This window comes from Telmatherina bonti, assembly GCF_933228915.1.
Source record: "Telmatherina bonti genome assembly, chromosome: 7".
Lineage (NCBI taxonomy): Eukaryota > Metazoa > Chordata > Actinopteri > Atheriniformes > Telmatherinidae > Telmatherina > Telmatherina bonti.
In genome coordinates this window covers 14764066-14783761 of record NC_136625.1, presented here as the reverse complement: position 1 = coordinate 14783761, position 19696 = coordinate 14764066, and the positions used below count along the sequence as shown (strand labels likewise).

The window sequence follows — 19696 nt, the reverse complement described above, 5'->3', positions numbered from 1 at the left end:
CATTGAATAATCACACTGTGAATAATTTCCAGACAACTTTTCTGGCTGTTCTGCATTGCGGTCAGATATGACAGGAAAAGGGCAGGAGTGGTAAACTGTGAACAGGAAGAAAATATGGTTTGCACACAGTTAGGCCTTATGCCTCACAGGAGTTAAATAACAAACATTTATGGGTGTTTTTTCTTCCTTTTTTAAATTTTTTTGCAGATTTTATGGTTTTTAAACCAGTTCTGACCATTTTAATCTGTTCCTGTTTTATTAAATGCATCCTTTGTCAAATGTTCTTGTTAGAATACTGAGAATAGAGATAAAGCTATTCAATGAATTTATGATGTTTAATCATAGAAACAACTGAAAGGACATAAAGTAAGGACAATTCTTTAGAGGTAGCTTTAAAACATAGTAGCACCTTTAGATCATGAAAAGATGTCAAGATCACACAGTGATACAGTGGCCATTTAAACTGCTTTACCACTTCAGTATGCAGCATGGAAGTTATTGTTTCTCTGCTTAATCCTAGCTGGTACTGGCACAGTGTGGTTTATGGGTTGTTTTGGTCTGATCCACAGCTGACAATGAGAGGTGCTCCAGGGCCAATGGGCATGACAGGAAGATCCGGTCCTGTGGTGAGTTTCTTTGTTTTTGTTTTACATACATTTACATGCAGACGCATACATGACTCACATTACCATCCATCAGTTTTACAACTTGTAAGAAATGTAATTGAAGTTTACAGCTGAAAGATGCTGAAACTGATCTGTTTTTGAATGATTAAAGGAATTTGAGGGAGAACATTTTGTTCTAATACTGCAGGAATGGTACCTAGTGATTTCTCAGTAGATCTAGTGAGATTATAGCAGTTTAAGAATTTATTTAGTTTCCAGTGTTATCCCATTTTTCTCAAATGACAAATAAATATTGATCTGAATTTGTAACTTCTTATTAATGCTAATTAAAATGTTGCTTTCTGGGTGTTTGAATTATAAAGTCTAAACTAGACTTTTCAAGTTTTCAAACTAAATGATGAGATGACAAAATACAGTTTTTGAGTTTATCGAAGATGTATTTATTCACCAAAGGGACATTTGTGTGTTGATTCTTTTCATTAGGGAGGTCCTGGAGCTCCTGGACTTAAAGGTGACAGCGGCGATTCTGGGCCACAGGTGAGAGGAGCATCTATTTTATCAGTATTTCCATTTAAGTAAAAACCTTTGTACTGTCTGAACATCTCAACAAATAAAAAAATGTAAATCTTCATTTTAGGGATCTAGAGGTCTTCAGGGTCCAACTGGTCCACCAGGAAAAGCAGGAAAAAGGGTAAAAACAATAAAAAGGCCTCATTTTTATAGCAATCTATTTTTATGAAAAATAACACTGAAAGAAATATTTTAAAATCCTGAAGGCTTTTTATGTTACAATAATAAGAACTCTTAATTTGCAGCCCAGAATCTTCTCAGGTTTAAGAATGGCCCTATTTGAAGTCCTTCATCTGCACCCAATTATACCACTCTGTGTTGCTTACATTCATGAATGTATGTTTATGTAACCTAAGGAAAGTTGGAAAACTGCAGAGCTGTACATGAGAAAAACGTTGTCTTTTGTGATGTGATTGTCATGTGGCTTAACATGATCTGTGCATGTTTTTCAGGGTCGCAACGGTGCTGATGGTGCACGAGGAATGCCAGGCGAGTCAGGGGCCAAGGTAAAGTGTTCCCCTGGCTGCATGTCATTTAGGCCATATTCGTAATGTTTCCTAGGATTTACTGAGTTTGATGAAGATATTTATTAGTAGGCATTGATAAATCTGTGTTTTGTTTGCCTTTTCTCAGGGGGATCGAGGTTTTGATGGCCTCCCGGGTCTTCCAGGGGAAAAGGGACATAGAGTAAGTATAAGAGGAGAAACTATCGTGTTTTGTTCAAGGTCAAAGTACAAACATCAATAAAGGCTTCTGTCTTAGAAATAATATCCACTGTCTGTTAATTTTAAGTCTAAATACTTGATTGGATTGTAGCCTACCCCTACAGCAGCACTGAGGCTGACTGATAGTTCAAAGGTGACCTTCCATCCATCTCATAGACTCTCCAGTGTTGACAGATGTGAGTTCTGAACCAGTGGAACTCATTAGGGCATTTGACCCAGTTATGAGAGGTGGGGCAAACACCAGAATCACTAAAGCAGCCTTTAACCAAGCCTGGAGGCAAATGAAGAATGCTGAGTTTAGTGTTTGTCAAATCTGGGCCTACACACTCAGTCCAAAAAGAGACTCAGAGATCACAGAGGAGTATTTCTAGACAGGCTTTCAAGCTTCATCCTATACTGAGTAATTACAGGGCCACCAGAGGTACTGCACTTCTTATAGAGCCCTATGAAGAGGGAAAACATATATTGTAGCTCCATGCCAGTGGTGGTGACCATGCCTACTGTAAATTAAAGGTGGCCTTTTGCCTATTTTTGTTGCTGTAAAAGCAGTGTCAGTTTTCCAAATTTCTGGCTGACATACTTTTTCAAAAACTCCAAATTAGGGTTCGTTTTCCCTCTAAGGTACATGGATGAAGCCTGTTGGACTCTACCACTCCTAATCTTCACTGATGTTTGTCTTTTCAGGGGGAACAAGGCCCCACAGGTCTTCCAGGACCTCCAGGAGAGGATGGTCCAAGAGTAAGCAGCACCTCAGCCACCGTCTTTCCTCCACTGCTCTAAACTATCTTTAAAATTACTTGACATACTAAATATGTTTAAAAACATTCTGTCCATCCGAAGGGTGAAGATGGGCAGGTTGGACAAAGAGGTGTGGCAGGAGAGAGTGTGAGTATACTTACTGTAACCTGATGCCACATAAAGGTTGGGTATATACCCAAATGCTTTATCATCACCGTAGCAAACATTTCAGACTGATGACAGTGTGAGCATGATGTTGTTACCCACAGCTTTAGGCATTTATTTTTGTAGTTATTTAAGCACATGCCATCCGCTCTTCCCTAAAACTGTAATGAGATTCTTCTCTGAAAGGACCATTGCTTTTCTAAGGTAAACTTTGCCAAGACAAAATGGTTTTACACAGTGGATCAGAAGATAGAGCTGAGAAATGTGGTGTTTTGTGATTATCTGTGAGAAATTTCCATATTCTGCCAAGTGCTGTTTAAATGAGCCTTGGAGTTGCATGAGAAATTGTTCGCTCCTTGTATTACCCCAAAAATGGCATAGTCTTTTTTTAAATGAGCGGTTGCACAGCCTTTCATCACACTTTGGCAGTAAGGGGAAAGAGCAAAGTATTTGTGCTGACTTTTGAGGAACAAATTTCTTCTGCGCGTTTTACCTGCAGTTTCCAAGCAATACCACATGGGGGCGGTGTTTCACATATTCAGGGCAATCATTAAGAGTCACTGCATGGGACTGTTAGTGTATCCAGTGAGCAGTATATTACCATGTGTCATGTTTTATTGCAAGGTAATTTCTAAAGAGTGTGCACACTTTAAGGCCAATTATCATAAATCTGTGTTTCGGTGTGGTTTAATGACTTCCCTTAACATTCTTTTCTGTTTTTTCTATGCAGGGTCCTAGAGGTTTGCTTGGCCCCCGAGGGTCTCCTGGTCCTGCAGGACAGCGTGTAAGTATGCTATTCCTTTAACAGTCAATCCCAATGCTTCCCATTATGTGACTCTTGCTCAACAGCAACTCTCATTGCAAAATTCTGATCTCTTTAGGGTCTTCCTGGACTTGACGGGCAAGCCGGTCCCAAAGGAAACATGGTGGGAAATATTTATGTTTTATTTATTTTAAAAGAAAGGAGAAACTCGGATTTGTCAGGACCACCTAAGCTAAGTTTGTCAATGGGCTTGCCTCATTGCAGTTCAGTGACCTTTAACATGAACTTAGCATGACAAGAAGGCAGGTCATAACTCAGCTATTGAATAAAGATTGCAGATGGAAGCAGGGTGAGTCTGTCTAATTGCAGTCTTATTAGTCTTTTTTCTTTTTCCATTTAATAAAAAACAAACAGATTTTTCTGGGGTTGTTAGATGAAGTTGGCAGTTGCAGGAGGCAGTTTTGACAGGTCCATACTTTGTATGGGGTAATTGAGTCACCAAACCAAAGAAACTAGCAGCTGTTCTGGAGGTAGAGAACAATAGAAATGTGTTCTCTCTCAACTTCATCGAGGCTGAAACTTACCTCAACATAATTTAAACAGAAGAATGAGATAAAAAAGGAAACTTGAAAATATCCACTATTGCAGAGATTCCCACGAGTTTAAGCTTTAATAATAAACAGTCATGAGGATGTTTTCAGGCATTATTTGCTACAATGGGATTGCATTTGCATCAAGAACCCAAATTTCTCTCTTAAAAAGATTGATCATGTGTTGTTTTTTTTTTTTTTGTAACAACTGCAGTAAATGTTTTCACAGAGCTTTTGTCTGTTGTCTGATCAAAGCTTCCCTGCTGACTTTGTGTCAGCAGCAGAGCAAGAAAGACTCACCATACTGGATCATCTTTATGATGTTTTAGTGTTTGCACATCCTTAGCTCCATGAATTAAATCTGGCTTGATTTTATAAATACTGATACAAATAAAAGTTTTTGACAGAATCTCTAAAATTGAACTGGCTAAACCTATTGGAAATATTAATACGTTTCTCCTGTCAGGGTCCACAAGGAGAACCAGGGCCTCCTGGGCAACAAGGTCTACCTGGTCCACATGTAAGTTTTTTTTTCTTTTCTTTTGTTTTGTTTTGTTTTTTCAAATCAGTTTCTATATGAAAAGTCTTTATCAAATTGTCTCTCTTGTTGTGCGATAGGGAGTACTATAATCTCAGACGATGTCTTGTTTTTCTTTTTTCACATCAAAACTCCATCGGCTTCATTGTCTTTTGCTCCTCTTCTGCTCTTTTCTCCATTTTCATCCTTCACTTAATGTTTCAAGGGAACATAAACATTCTTTGAAAAAACTATCTTCCTTTATGTCTGGCTAACATCGGTATTCATGGTAGCATTTGACCTGACTGTATTTAGTCCAGTTAATCGCAGTATCTACCGTTTTGGGGTCGTCTTTAATATCACAAGCTAAATGAGCAAAGCCAGGTAAGAGTTTCAGTCCTGCTGATTCTCACACTATAAACCAGGTGGCGTAACTTAACCTGGGAAGCATTAACAGGAGGCTATCCTGATGGTATATGGGTTAAATAAATAACTTATTTGTGTTGGTTATACCTGGCTGAAGCAGCATTGGTGGTTTCTAATGAAAGCATAGACACAGCTCGCTTATTTTAACTACTGTTAGTTCTTTTTTTCATTTATTGAATTGTCAAGTCTTCAAAAGGTGTGCCTTTATAGTGACTGCAGAGAATAAAAAAACCTCCCTTTTACATATCAGATCAGACTAATTTTATGAATAAAAGAAAGATGTATTAGAAACAGCTTTATTACTAAAACAAGTTTCATAAATTTAAGAACAGGTCTCCTTAAAACTGACTTACGCCTTCTTTATGTGCCCCTTCCTTTTGCTGCCATTACATTTCTGTTTCCTTTTCTTTCAGGGTCTTGTTGGTCCTCAAGGTCCAATTGGGCCTCCTGGTGAAAAAGTGAGTGAAGAGGGAACCCAGTTACTGCTTAAGTCCTCCCCCACAACTCTGTAGCCCTGATAAGTGCATGTTTCAGTCCAGACCCCATAAGTGATTCTGCAGATTTGTGGCTGAGCTGTATGCTGTAAATGATTTCTCTGAACACAGGAACACACATAAAGTATGCGCACTTCATAAACATGAGCACTTGTCAGACAGAAAGCATTTTGAATTTGTGGTTCTGGGGATATATGACAACCTTTAAAGCATATATCTGTCTGTCTGACTGTCTGTCCATGTTTATCACATTCTCTTTGTAAGGGACCGCAAGGGAAACAAGGCCTGGCTGGACTTGCCGGTGCTGATGGCCCCCCTGTAAGCAGCAACATCTAATGCCTTTTTCATGTTTCTCTCATTCGGAAAACATCTAAATGACAAAGTTCTAAAATTCTTGAATCTGAATTTTACAGGGTCACCCAGGCAAAGAGGGTCCTCCCGGCGAGAAAGGAGCTGCTGTAAGTCCAATTTAATTCAGTGGTTGTATAGATTTATCCAAAGTGGCACAACAGAAGGTAAACATGTGTCAGGGCTCCGTTTAAAATGACCACAAAATGTATATACTGTGAAGCAAAATGAATGGAAACACACTGCACTGACCTGGGTGTCTCTGCTTATGCCAAATTACTTGGTTCTGTATTTCAGAAATGGCTCCAATTCAAAGCAAAACACAACTTGTGTTTATGACAGGCAAGAAGAGTAATTTCAAGTAGTATTTATATATATTTTATTTTCTTCAAACCCTAGGGTTTTCCTGGTCCTATGGGATCCATTGGCTATCCTGGGCCCCGTGGCGTGAAAGTAAGTGATGATGATTACGGTAATACTAATAGGAGCAAGTTATTTTATTTTCTTCTGACGGTATTTACCACACTCTCCAGGGTGCTGAAGGGATAAGAGGCCTTAAAGGTGACAAAGGAGAAAAGGTAAGTCTTCCTCTTTATCATCATCGTGGCTGACAAATGTTAGTCCTCTAGAAAATGACCCATTTAAGTTGTAATTACTTCTCAAATGAGGCTTCCTTTGAATCCAACAAGTGGAAAAACTATTAAAGCCCCTTCAGGCAGGCAATCAAGTCCTTGTGCCACTGAGCTGTAATGGAGTGTGAAACTTTAAACTGGAGTGATGTTGTTTTGTGAGGCAGTTTCAGACTGATCCATTGCCTTTGTTTGGTTTTTTTAGAACTGGTTGGGCATTACTTGTTGATAGCTCTGTGTAGATACTCCATTCCACTGTTAGGAAATAAAGGAATAGTGAGATGATATGAAAAAACTAAACATTTTGTCAAACATCTCTACTTTGATACAAATTTCATTCAACAAAATCCACTTGGATTAATGTTTTTCCTCCAATTCCAAGTTTCACATTAAGCATTAGTAAATCATATTTAGTTTATTGTAATTTATTGTCTGAGTATCGTGTCATGTTTTGTCCAAAAAAAAATACAACCAATATCACACAGAAAAAGTAGTTTTCATCAACAAAGTAGAAAAGGAGTTATATTTGCATTCTGAGTTTAAACCACAAGGTGTCAGCAGAGTAACACAGGCAAGGAGATACAACCAGGCAAATGTTCCAAAGCACTGCTTTAAATTAGCCACAAGATGTCAGTATTAATCTCTCGCACTGTTCTCTAATGCTTTGATAAATATAGACCATTTTTAAGGAGTGCATTGATCACCAAAATAAACTCTCTTGTTATCTTATTCTATCACTTAAATATTAACATTTTAAAAGTTTAGATGTAGGAAATATTTACAGAATTGGTTGGTTTTATTTATTTATTTATTTATTTGTAATTGCTTATTTGTCAAGAATAACATTTTAATCTGCAGGGAGAAGATGGATTTCCTGGCTTCAAAGGTGACATGGGCATCAAGGGTGACAAGGTAGGACAACCTTCCTAACAGGAAAAAGCTGAGCTCTGTGGTTGCAAAGATATCACTCCTTTTTTATTCTTCTTTCATGAATAAATAAATAAATAAATAATATGCACATTCAGGGTGATGGTGGTGTCCAAGGACCCAGAGGCGAGGATGGCCCTGAGGGTCCCAAGGGCAAGTCAGGACCCTCAGGAGAATCTGGCCCTATGGGTTCAGCTGGAGAAAAGGTAAGTGATCATTTGCAAGAAAGACTGCTTTCTTTATTTCATATTAATGGATGTGTTTTATTGTTCTTTTTTTCAATTAAATTTTATTTCAAACTAAGAACTTTTGACAAATGCAATAGAAATTCTAAATCTGTTTGATGTAAAAATGTAAATACGGTAATTGTATAACTGAGATTACAATGGACTAAATGCAGCGAACTTTCATACAGTTCAGCTGCTGCCCTGATTGTCTTGGAAACTGCTCTTATCAATAAAATGAAATGTTTCATCATGTATTTGTCAGAAATAGTCCAGTAGTAGCAGCAGCAGTACAGTTAAACATTTACCAGCACCAATGTTTTACAGTTGATTTATGTTTTAATTTTAAAAGTTTTTGACATAAGACAAAGTTTAAATGCTCACGTCATGTGTGACTCTTAAACGTTTTGAAGGCCTGAAATGACAAAAATGGACCTCAGTGACATCACTTTTAGCTGGAAAAAAAAGGAAAAGACCTTGGTTTGGGTGATGTCATGTTCATAAACATGGTATTAAAAAGTTTCCCCAAACCAGAAGTAAAACTTTATGGTTATAAGTTTATGGCTTTTTTAATGCCTCTGTGAACTTTATGTGTAAATCTCTGGGGGCACAAGGAGAATTTAATGCTCTTTTTTTTTTTGTAATATTTTTTGTGACTTTTAGGGAAAACTTGGAGTCCCCGGATTGCCTGGATACCCTGGCAGACAAGGTCCCAAGGTGTGTGTGATTAAAGAAAAAAAAAAAAAAAAGAAAAGAAGACGAAGAAAGTCAGCTGATCAAAGCAGAGAAAGTCTTACAAGACAAACATCTGTCATGAGTGGTGGTGGTAGAGGTGCGGACCCAAATGCAGGAGAAGGGAGCCAGAGATGCAGACCTAAAAGGGTTTTAGATCTGCACATATATATATATATATACATATATATATATATATATATATATATATATATATATATATATATATATATATATATATATATGTATATATATATATATATATATGTATATATATATATATATACATATATATGTATATATAAATATATATATATATATATATATATGTATATATAAATATATATATATATATATATATATATATATATATATATATATATATATATATATATATATATATATATATATATATTTATATATGTATACGAGACGAGGTGGAATGACTCAACTAATGAGTCCAGGTGAGCTAATGAACAGGAAAGTGAGACAGCAAACTAGACATCAGGGAACTAAATCAGGAAAACTACAAACTAAAACAGGAAACCAGGAAATAAAGAGAACACAAAACATCACATCCTGACAACTTCTAGTGACACGTCAAAGTTTGGAACCAGCTGCAGATGTTTGGTGTCTTGGTCCTGCTAAGAACAGTGTTTTCTCAAACCTTTTCAAAATGCCGCTTTAATAAACTAATAGATTATTATTAATCATTTAGGTGGAGCGCAGCTGATAGCAGTTGCTGCTTGACTGATTCTGTCTGTGTTAACTCACCATGCTGCGTTTATGTGTGGCTGTTCTCTAACAGCACATCTTGCATATCTTTACACAGGTAAACATACAGCATCTGTTTTGAACACTCCAGGAGCTTCTTAATATCAACATCCTCCCATTTTCTACACTAACTCTCACACGCTCCAGAAAATTCGCTGACTAACTGTCAGAGCTGTAAATTCAAACCCGAGCAAATACTTACTGCACACGCTCCGTGAATATTCCAGGACGCAGAACTGGCATCGTCATCTGCTGTAGTCATCAGCTGTCTTCCCTCCTCACACTCCAGGCATTATCTAAAGAGCCTGGCACTCCTTGCATTGTAGCAGTGACTATTTTGCCACTATCCACTATCAGGATGTGCTGCTGCAGCTGGTTCCTCTCTGCTGCTGTCAGCACCAACACCTTGGCAGAGATATGACCTACTCTCACAACATCCAGATAGGCAAGCGTTCTGCTCTGCATGTCACTGTCAGCTTAACCCAAGCCGAGAGAGTCCCGCAAATGATTAAATTTAGGCAATCAAAAAGTGAAGGTTAAGTTTCTAATCTAATAATACCAGTGTTGTTAATTAGCTCACTGGAACTGTTTTGTTTGGTAATAGTGAATTTCCTTTTTTAATTTTAATCAGTGTCATAGATTTTTACCAAAAATGATGCAGTAGGAACAAAAACAAAAGGAACAGTTTTTAAGAACTGCAAACGAAGCCACCCCTGCTGAGATTTCCGCTGCAGCGCCCAATTAAATGTCCTTTTTAGACTTTAGACGCATAAAGAATAAACTGTTTCAGAGAGACAGCAAAGACATCCTGACTTTGGTGTGGGATGAAGAGTGCCTCAATTTGCTCTTTTTTTTTTTATACATTTGAAGAGTTTTTGTCTAAAAAGTTTAAAAAAAAATAGGAGGCAATTTACTCCATTTCAAAACTGTACCACCCTCTCTAACTTCAAAGCATGTGTGAAACATTTTGTGGTAACTTTGGTGCTTTTATAGCTCAAGTGAAAACCTTTTGTAGACCGAAAGGACTGAAAGTTTTTCGCCATACAAAATAGGAACAAACAACACCTCACGGTTTTATTTCAAAGCTCTGCCAGAGTGGTGAAATGTCACGTTGTCCTCATGTGTAGCTTCAGGGTCAAAGTTTTGGCTCACCAGCAGCCTTTATCCCCCTCAATCAGCCTGCTCACAAATCCCTCCACTGCTTGTGTTTTTGGCTGCTGCACCCCATCACTCTCTGTTAACAGCTTTCCCACATCGTTAATTCTGGATGCCATTTGCAAAAGCTTCAGCAGACTGTCTTATCTCCATGGCGCAAGTCATGCTTGTCCAGTACTAGCTCTCCTTTCAGTTTACCGTAACTGCACCTCTGTGAAAAACAAATTAAGCGACATAGATCCCCATTTCCTGCTGTCTGCACAATGTTGAGCTGTTTGCCTCTTGCAATTCTGCCCCGTGCTACCTTGTTGCGATGCCCTTCCCTATGCTGCACAGCATTATTCTCAGTATGCATATGTGCATGCATGGAGCACTATAGATGAGCACTGCTTCTAAGAATGGTTTAGCTGCAAACACTCAGATAAGCACCTGACCTTGGCGCAGCCGAGTCAAAGACATATTGACATTGAATGGTTGAGCCTGTTTATTCTACTCAAATCTGCAAAAAGTGAGGCTGAATTCGTAAGCTGCTCGTGTTATTCTCTCCTCGTGTTTGTTTGACTGGCACCATCGCCATCATCAGAGAGCACAGTCCGCAAAAGCCCAGGAACTGAATTGCTGATGAGTATCAAAAGGGGATCGGTTGTTTTCCCATCCTTTGTCTCTATTTACTCCCTCTGCCTCTTTTATCTTCATGTTTCAGTTCCTCTCTTTGCTAACAACCTTACAACAACTGTGTCGGTCTATGCGTCGCTATGTGATTGGAGATTTTCCCTCCGGTGTCTTTTGAAAATGCTCATTTTTCTTTGTTAAGCCTAAAATTATGAGCCGTGGCTCTATGATACCAATCTCCAGGCTTGTCTTTTCTGAGAAGGGCTTTATAGTGTCACTGTTAATTAGCCTTGTCCCAGAGAAAGGAATTCTTCTTCTTCCTCCAAATCACCATCATGTAGACAGCTGTTATCTATTATTTTATGCCCTCAACTACGTTTAATGTATTTCTCTTTTCTGTCACTCATTCCTATTTTTCTTTACTTGCCCTGCAGGGCTCCAATGGCTTCCCCGGATTCCCTGGGGCGAATGGCGAGAAAGGAGCAAGGGTGAGGAACATTCTGTGAACAACATACACTTTGTGCAGCTCCGGCTTTTTCTAATGATCAAATGGACATATGTATAAATGGTTTAAATATCAAAACAACATGTGTAGTGGACATTGATAGCTTTGTATCAATCAAAAAATCTACCTTCTGCTAAATAACCTCATATGCTCAGTATATATTATTGCACAAAGTCTAATTACAGTTTTTCAAACTCTTTGGCAGGAGGATAAACCACTGAGCTCTGCTGTGTGAGCAGCCTGAGCACAAAGGGTTACAGATGAAGGGATGAGGGTTGTTGAATGATGGGGTTTGTTCCTGACAGAAAAAGCTCATCTGTGCGCTCAGGCGCTGAGAGGCAGACACACCTGACCTCTGAATGCTTTAACTGGCAGGTAGCTGAAGCTGTCAGGTGCCTGTGGGGAACCACTTACTCCAGCAGTTTGATTATTTATTTTTGTCTAAAGATGTTCAGATGGCTCCATTTCATCTCCGACACGGATTTCCTCTGCAGTTGCTGCTGTCTGAAGTATATTTGGAATTATGAAATAAACTCAGCTTAACCCTCTGATGCATGAATTATTAAAACATCAATGCCACATTTTTTCACATGCATCATTTTACTTCTACAGACATGTACAGAGACACTTTCCTTTGTCTTTATATTATATGACATTTTATTTATTCTATCGAAATATTTATAAAATAATATAAATAAATAATAATAATAATTGTCATATTTATACACTATAAATATTCTATAAAAATTTACTGGTATAATATTCTTGTCATGTTTATCACTGAGGTGTTTGTGTATAACCAAAATGTTTACAACATTTTTTTTTTTTTTTTTTTTTTAATTCAGTGAGTGGCAGTGGACTTATTGGTGACTTTCCCAGTGTCCACTGCGAATATACCATCCTCACTAGTGAATACACTAGAAAACAAACTTTAAATAGGTGCCCACTGTGGACATGATGCATCAAAGGGATTGGATTTTGTTCTGTATGAAAACTTTCATCTTCTTTCTTTTCAGGGAATTGCTGGCAAATCAGGCCCTAGAGGACAACGTGGTCCAACGGTAAGAAAATCACCTGTCTGATTATCTACACTAAGAATGACACATACATTATCTATCAAGTTTAAATTAAAATACATTTAAGTTTATGTTTAAGGTTTAATTATTGTTATTATCATTATTATTATTATCGTTATTATTATTTAGGGACATGGGTCAACATTTTTGAGGAGGCATAGACAGTGAAAGAAAGTGTTTGTATATAGTAACTATTTCATTTTATTTGTTGCACTGCTTCCCACACAATTAATATAGGGTCCTCGAGGGGGACGAGGAGCTCGAGGACCAACAGGAAAACCAGGTGCTAAGGTGAGCTCTATGGCGATTTGACTATTCTAATTATTAGGAACATTGATATGAATGTTAGATAAAATTGTTGCTCCAGCTGTGACACCAACTGATTGTTGCCTTGCAATCATGATCACAATGAAATATAAATATATAAATGTGCACATGAGTTGCTGTGGAACCCAAATATCAACACTTCACATAGATTTTGTTCACGTTTCCCGCTCCGACAGTTGTAACAAAGTTCACAACGTTTCTCTGTGCTTTTCTCCACAGGGCACCTCAGGCAATGATGGACCTCCAGGCCCACCAGGAGAGCGGGTCAGTATTGGATTTTGTTTGATCAGTGTGTTTTGGGTTTTTTTCTACCTTAACACAGTCTGTGACAGCAAAAGCACATCAGTAACACTGCTTTTGAAACGAAACAAATGGAATTTTAGCCCTTCGTACATCACATTCAGGGGTCTTCCAGCTGTTGCCAGTGGTAACTAATTTCTGACAAAGATCACCATCACCTGTTTTATTTTCTTTCAGATACTTTATTGGTGTTAAAAACGCCTTCACATTTAAACCGTATAAAATATAAAAAGCTTTTTCTCAATTACAGTAGTGATAGGTGAAACAAGCCACACGTCATACCTTTCATCTTCTCTCTCTTTTTATTATTCCTTCCATTTAAGGGCCCACAAGGACCACAGGGACCTGTTGGTTTCCCCGGACCCAAAGGACCAAATGTAAGTCACTCCTGTCAAGCTGTCTGTGAGCGGGCAGCCATGTTGACACGCCTCTTATAAGCTGTTCAAATATTAATACACACAATGTTGTCGTATCTATTGTCTGTCTACCTGTTCACCCCCAGGGCCCTCCAGGGAAAGATGGGCTGCCCGGTCATCCAGGACAGAGGGGAGAGACGGTGAGAAGACATTTTAAAACATAAATACATTGTCATACCATTGGGACTATGGCCCTCATGTCCTTTGGTCTCTCAGAAACGTGTTACAGCTGCATTTTACCAGCTAAAATGGGATTTTACACACAGGAGCTAAATTTAAGATTAGCTGCTTTGTGTTTTGTAAAACTTTTATGAAAAAAAAGGCATTTCTTTGTGTTTTATTGTAAATAAAAAACTGAAAAAAGGATTTGTTTAAGAAAAGTTTTATTAGCTTTTGCTTGCTGCTAAACTAAGCTAGATGTTTATTGCACCCAAAAATACAGGGTTGAAGGAGATGAGTAAAGTCGAAATAGTTTTTTTAAACAAAAGTATAATATATGAAAACATGAGTATAACTTCATTTTAACAAAGTTTTTATTAAACTTTTAAAATATAGAATATAAATAGTTTACAATTTACTGTTTTTGTTTATTGTTTTAATAAAATTCACAATTACAGGGTTTAATTTTTTTTTATTGAAATAGGGTTGTACTAAGCTGCTTTATTAGAATAGACACCATACAAACCAGCTAGTTTAACATGTAGGCTGCGTAGAGATGTCCTGTCATGTGATTTACGTAGAGAGTACCATGTGGCCCTTTTTTTTTTTACCCTGATGTATTGTTGCATATATAACACATATCTCCCAACCAATTACTTGTCTGTTTTTCTTTTCAGGGATTCCAAGGAAAGACTGGACCTCCAGGTCCGGGAGGAGTGGTCGGACCACAGGTACACACACACAGCAAAGTTTGATTTAATTGTTATGGAGAATACAAAAACATTGTAAATTGTCTTGTTAGCGGTCACAATACATTGATCTTAATGTGTCTTGTTAGGGACCAACTGGAGAGACTGGACCAAGTGGTGAGCGAGGACACCCAGGATCCCCTGGTCCACCTGGAGAGCAAGGTCTTCCTGGAGCTGCTGGAAAAGAGGGTGGGAAGGTAAAGGATTTTTTTTCTTCTTCTACAACTGTTTAATCAGGATGTTATTTTATGTCTACTGTACTTTCTTCTGTATATAATTTTAATAAAATTTTCTGCATTTAGAGATCTATTTTCTATTTATTTTCTATTCTATTCAATCTGTTACTTTATAGATCTATTTTCTCACCTGTAACCTATGTTAGCTACATTATAAAAACCTTTTAAAATGTTTTTTTCTGTGTTGACATTTAATGTTTTTTATACTGTAGTAGTAATAAAAATATACATTAATATTTAAGATAAAAGGGATCATAAGTTTAAAAGTGTTTTAGCATGTTACTATGAATGTGTTTAAAATATGAATATGACTCACTTGGCATTGTTCCCACATAATAAGATATTTAGCAGACATTAAACAAATCCCTTTTATAGTTTATCTCTGTTTCTTATAAAGTCATGGAACTGATTAGAATTATTCTATCTTGATCCACAGGGTGATCCAGGTCCTCAGGGTCCTTCTGGCAAAGTGGGACCTGCTGGCCTAAGGGGCTTTCAAGGTGCAAGAGGTCTTCCAGGGGCCATGGTAATGCACTCACCATCCTCATGACAAAACACTTGTGCAAACATCCTCATATGTTCCACATCCTAAGTGTGTACCCAGCAGAATATAGCTCCAAACCCCAATTACCAGCCTAACAACCTGCTGTTAAGCCAAATGTCAGACTTGGCAGTCCATCAGACTAAAAGGTACTGAACTGGCTCATGTAAAACTAATAGAGGGTCAAGCCAAACACAACGTTGGCACATTTTCTCATTATTAATATTAGAAGTTTCATAACTACGTTGTTGTAAAGCATCCCTTGTTTCGTGGCAGTCAGCCGCCTTGCATTTCAGAGGTGCTTGTTTCTTCATCTGCTGTTGCTTCGGTGTTTGATCCATTTCTTTAAGGAGACATGTTTTGCATCCAAACAAAGAATGAGTCAGAGCCTCTTGATTCCAATTCAAACCCACAACATTATGACTACATCTGATGCACTCTATCCTGCTGAGAGGCCTGTGTTGAATCTCAGAAGGAGTGGGTGTGAGTTTAGAAAAAGTTCAAGGTGAGTGTGTATGGCTATTAGAGGCTGACTGAGGATCAACTTGGGGGACTGTGGCTAAAGCTCATTTCAAGGTTGGCTATTAAGAGAGCACACGACAGCAATGCCCAGACTTATTACAACCATTGAGTTTGTCCCGTGTGTGCAGAAAGATGGCTCTCCTTTCTTAATGGAAGTGCACACACACAATATGTAACCAAAAACACAAATACAGTCTTAAACTGATCCAGCCTAGGAATACACAAACACAATTGGAGAATATGTGACTCTGGGCACCTATTGTATAGATGAAAACTAGCATAAATTTCACTCTGTTTGGGAAGAGAGAATACACCAATTCAGAACATTGTTCTTCTCTTCAGATCTCACACACACGCCTTATCACATCACCCAGTCTTCAGGAAAGGCACAGTGTGGATATATGAGCCAATAAATAACTTTTTCTGTATTCAGCAAGGAAAGATGCTGCAGTCTCTTAATGCACTGAAGAAAAATGTGGAAGCCAGAGAGGTGGCGAGCCAGCTTGGCAGCCTCCGCACCCCTTGGCTCGGTTGGAACCTGTAAATTAGTTATTATAATAAAAGTCTTTACCGCCTCCTGTGAGCTGTGTTACCTTATACAGCCTGCGCTGTGATTCAGCCCAGCAGTTGTCATTCAAGGACCAGAGATTTGAAGAGATGACAAGGGACCTAAGATAGATGGACGAAGCCTTAACTAGTGACACACAGTGGCCCTCAGAACATTGCCTTCAGTCCTCCTTTTTCATTTGCTTTTAATGACTCTCTTTACATCAATAATATAAATATGCCTACAGATTAGACTAAATCATCATTTATTTAATATCAGACGTGTCTCAGATAGAGAGATGAAAACCACTAGTTATACATGCTCTAAAAGAAGTATTTTTTATCTAAGATAATTGGTTTACCAGTATGTTATGGGTCATTCAGACACAAACCAATTTAATCCCAGCAATCATTGGGCGAGAGGCAGGGACAGGTCACCAGTCCATCCAAGAGCCAACACAGAGATACAAAGAAAGACTCGTGCTCACTCTCACTCCTAGGGACAATTTAGAGCAGGGGTATTCAACACTGTCCTACAAGGTCCACAATCCAGCAGGTTTTCCATGTATCCTTGCTCCAACATAGCTGTCTCACATGACTGAGTCTTTGTGCAGAACCTGATAGGCTGTTAGATCCATTTAATTTTATTCAAGTATGTTGAAGCAGAAATACACGGAAAACCTGCTGGATTGTGGACCTCACAGGACTAATTTCAATACCTCAGATTTAGAGTGACCAATTAACCTAGCATACATGTCTTTGGGTGGTGGGAGGAAGCCAAAGTGCCTGGAAAGAACCCACACATACATGGGGAAAACATGTAAACTCCACACAGAAATGCAACTTTTTAAACCTCTTTTTAATAATATTAATCATAATAATAATGACAATAATTAGAATAAAACTTGCACACTTGTGAGAGTGAATCTTTACATTGGCATGTTTGGGTTTTTTTTCATCCACATGGAATTAATAACAGAACAATGGCCATCACAGAGTCTCACTTGCTATTTTTGACATGTTTTGAAGTATCACAAGGACTCTTCAGTGCGCTTTTTGCATCACATTGGCCTCCTCTGAGTCTCAAACACTTTCCCACATTAGTGCCTCCTCATATATCCAGCTGTGAGAGTGCCTCTCCAGCATGAAATCGCCTACTGTGATGTGAATCGGCAACAGTGGAAACAAACTGGACCAAACTGTCAGCAAGTTCTCCAGAACATCTCTGGTGTACATGAGTGGCTTTTAATAAAGAAAGCTTTGTTTTTTGTTTTTTTTTTATGAATAGTGGTGTAGTGTCTCCAAATAAAAAGAAGGTGACTTAGTTTTTTTTTCCAAAACCTTCACATTGTTTTTTTTAGAATAGTTTTTTATGGCTGCTTGATACAGATAAAATAAAAATATAATAAAGATAAAAAAATTAAAGGAACAGTACATTGTAAAATGTGTTTTTTCTAGTACTATAAGCAACAGTACTAGTATTCCTTTATTATAATGAAACTACCTATACTTTTGTGGGTCAAAATGAGTCATACTGTCCCCTATAAAGTAAAACCAGTTTTTGTTTATTAGACTCAAAAGGTGATGGTGAGTCATTCTTAGGGCTCTTCTACATCACAAAAATTTTTTAAAGAACTCCCAGTCCCCTCATTCAGATACAACAAAAGTGGGTCCTCGCCTTGCATGCATTGAAACCGACGCATATATACAAATGTGAGTTTCAGACTTTTACAGAGCTTTCAATAAAATAATGACAAAAGTCTTCCATTTGAAACACTGCTCTGTGGCACACATGCTTCGTGAATCTGTATCACTTTCAATCTGCACATAGCCGCTGAGCTTCTATCTGCCGTGCAGTAATATATATATATATATATATATATATGTATATATATATATATATATATATATATATATATATATATATATATATATATATATATATATATATATAAACATATATATATACACACAAGCTGGCACATGTACACTCATAGGGTATTTAAAGGACCATTTGACAGCTGTTCTTTGAATAGCATTGAGTGGTGGCCCACAGCAGGCAATATCTAACAATCTCCTGTCCTCTGCTTTCAGGGTCCAGCTGGCTTAAAGGGAGGAGAAGGGCCTCAGGGTCCGCCTGGCCCCATTGTAAGTAGCCTGTTACTATGGTTACCTCATCTCTATTGCCACACAGATTGCAACAAAAGTGACTTATGCGTTCAGAGAGTGGAGCTGCACATGCTGTGCACAGCTCCGTTCTTTGGCCATTCAGCAGCTCATGCAATACAAACCGCAGTGTAGGGAATGGCTGAACAGAGTGTGGTGGCATGATTGAACTCAACTTCCTCCATCTACTGAAAATGTGTGATGTGAACTGACATTAACACTCAGCACTTTTTGCAGTGTATTACTAGTTACATTTTAAATTGAGATTTAGGTCATTCTTTCGCAAACTACCTCTGATATTCACTTTTATTTTATTTTATCTCAACTTATGAGTGAGATAAACAATTGTTGGTTTTTTTTTTTAAACATTTCCAGCTGCTCAAACTGACAGCCTTGCTTTTGTCTAAAGCATGTTTCAATAAAAGACTCTATGTTGCTTGATCCATCATGTTTTTGTCCAACAACATCACAGTGAAGCATGGCCTAATCATTGCTTAACTGTCTAATCGAAAAACAACTAGTGTCAGCCCTCTTGCTTGATTGGCCATCGATGGTTTCCTCTCACACTCAACAGTTTCTATAGCAACTGTCATGGCACAGATGGAGCTAGTTTGTGTCTCATTTACCACCCTTTTTATTTTTTGGCCTGACCACTACTTGTAGAGAAACTTTTGTTACCTTGTTAGTTCTATTGTGTACAATTTTTTCTCTTCCAGTCAGGTTTCCCATATTAAAATTCTCTTATTTGGTATGAATCACAGTTAAAGGATGTCTTGTCATATATTAAAGCTGAAATTATAGTGTCGGACTTGCTCATATCATGGCATTTTTCGTGACCCCTAAAGAGACTGTAGTGGCAGGGTAATCCAGAAGTAGGAAGGACACTTTTTTTTTTTTTTCACTTTGTCTCTAGCCCCTTCAGTTACAGATATGTGCAATGAAAACCCCAGCCGCCCTGGCTGAGATTCTGAGCAGAAATCTGACTGACAGGCAGCTTTGAACTGTCTGACATTTTGTTCAAGCGTTAAACGCAGGCTCCCGATAATTGCCCCATGCTCACCAGCGACAGAGCAACACCCGATTAGATGACAGCGGATATGCAGAGCAGGGATGAAAAGATGATGAAAGTGGAAAGAGG

General features: G+C 38.0%; 1 protein-coding gene across 2 annotated transcripts in view; it reads left to right on the top strand.

Moving 5' to 3' along the window:
- The window catches only part of col11a1b (collagen, type XI, alpha 1b), an 86445-nt gene that overhangs the window by 39283 nt on the left and 27466 nt on the right, over window positions 1–19696 (top strand). For both annotated transcript variants that reach the window (XM_079244037.1, XM_079244036.1), the window contains exons 14-41: window positions 570–626; window positions 1110–1163; window positions 1264–1317; window positions 1649–1702; window positions 1830–1883; window positions 2606–2659; window positions 2762–2806; window positions 3555–3608; window positions 3706–3750; window positions 4644–4697; window positions 5534–5578; window positions 5879–5932; window positions 6028–6072; window positions 6362–6415; window positions 6496–6540; window positions 7450–7503; window positions 7617–7724; window positions 8406–8459; window positions 11450–11503; window positions 12537–12581; window positions 12834–12887; window positions 13143–13187; window positions 13547–13600; window positions 13726–13779; window positions 14476–14529; window positions 14637–14744; window positions 15220–15309; window positions 18487–18540. In XM_079244037.1, coding sequence (XP_079100163.1) covers window positions 570–626; window positions 1110–1163; window positions 1264–1317; window positions 1649–1702; window positions 1830–1883; window positions 2606–2659; window positions 2762–2806; window positions 3555–3608; window positions 3706–3750; window positions 4644–4697; window positions 5534–5578; window positions 5879–5932; window positions 6028–6072; window positions 6362–6415; window positions 6496–6540; window positions 7450–7503; window positions 7617–7724; window positions 8406–8459; window positions 11450–11503; window positions 12537–12581; window positions 12834–12887; window positions 13143–13187; window positions 13547–13600; window positions 13726–13779; window positions 14476–14529; window positions 14637–14744; window positions 15220–15309; window positions 18487–18540 — 1596 coding nt within the window. The remainder of the gene's footprint in view (window positions 1–569; window positions 627–1109; window positions 1164–1263; window positions 1318–1648; window positions 1703–1829; window positions 1884–2605; window positions 2660–2761; window positions 2807–3554; window positions 3609–3705; window positions 3751–4643; window positions 4698–5533; window positions 5579–5878; window positions 5933–6027; window positions 6073–6361; window positions 6416–6495; window positions 6541–7449; window positions 7504–7616; window positions 7725–8405; window positions 8460–11449; window positions 11504–12536; window positions 12582–12833; window positions 12888–13142; window positions 13188–13546; window positions 13601–13725; window positions 13780–14475; window positions 14530–14636; window positions 14745–15219; window positions 15310–18486; window positions 18541–19696) is intronic.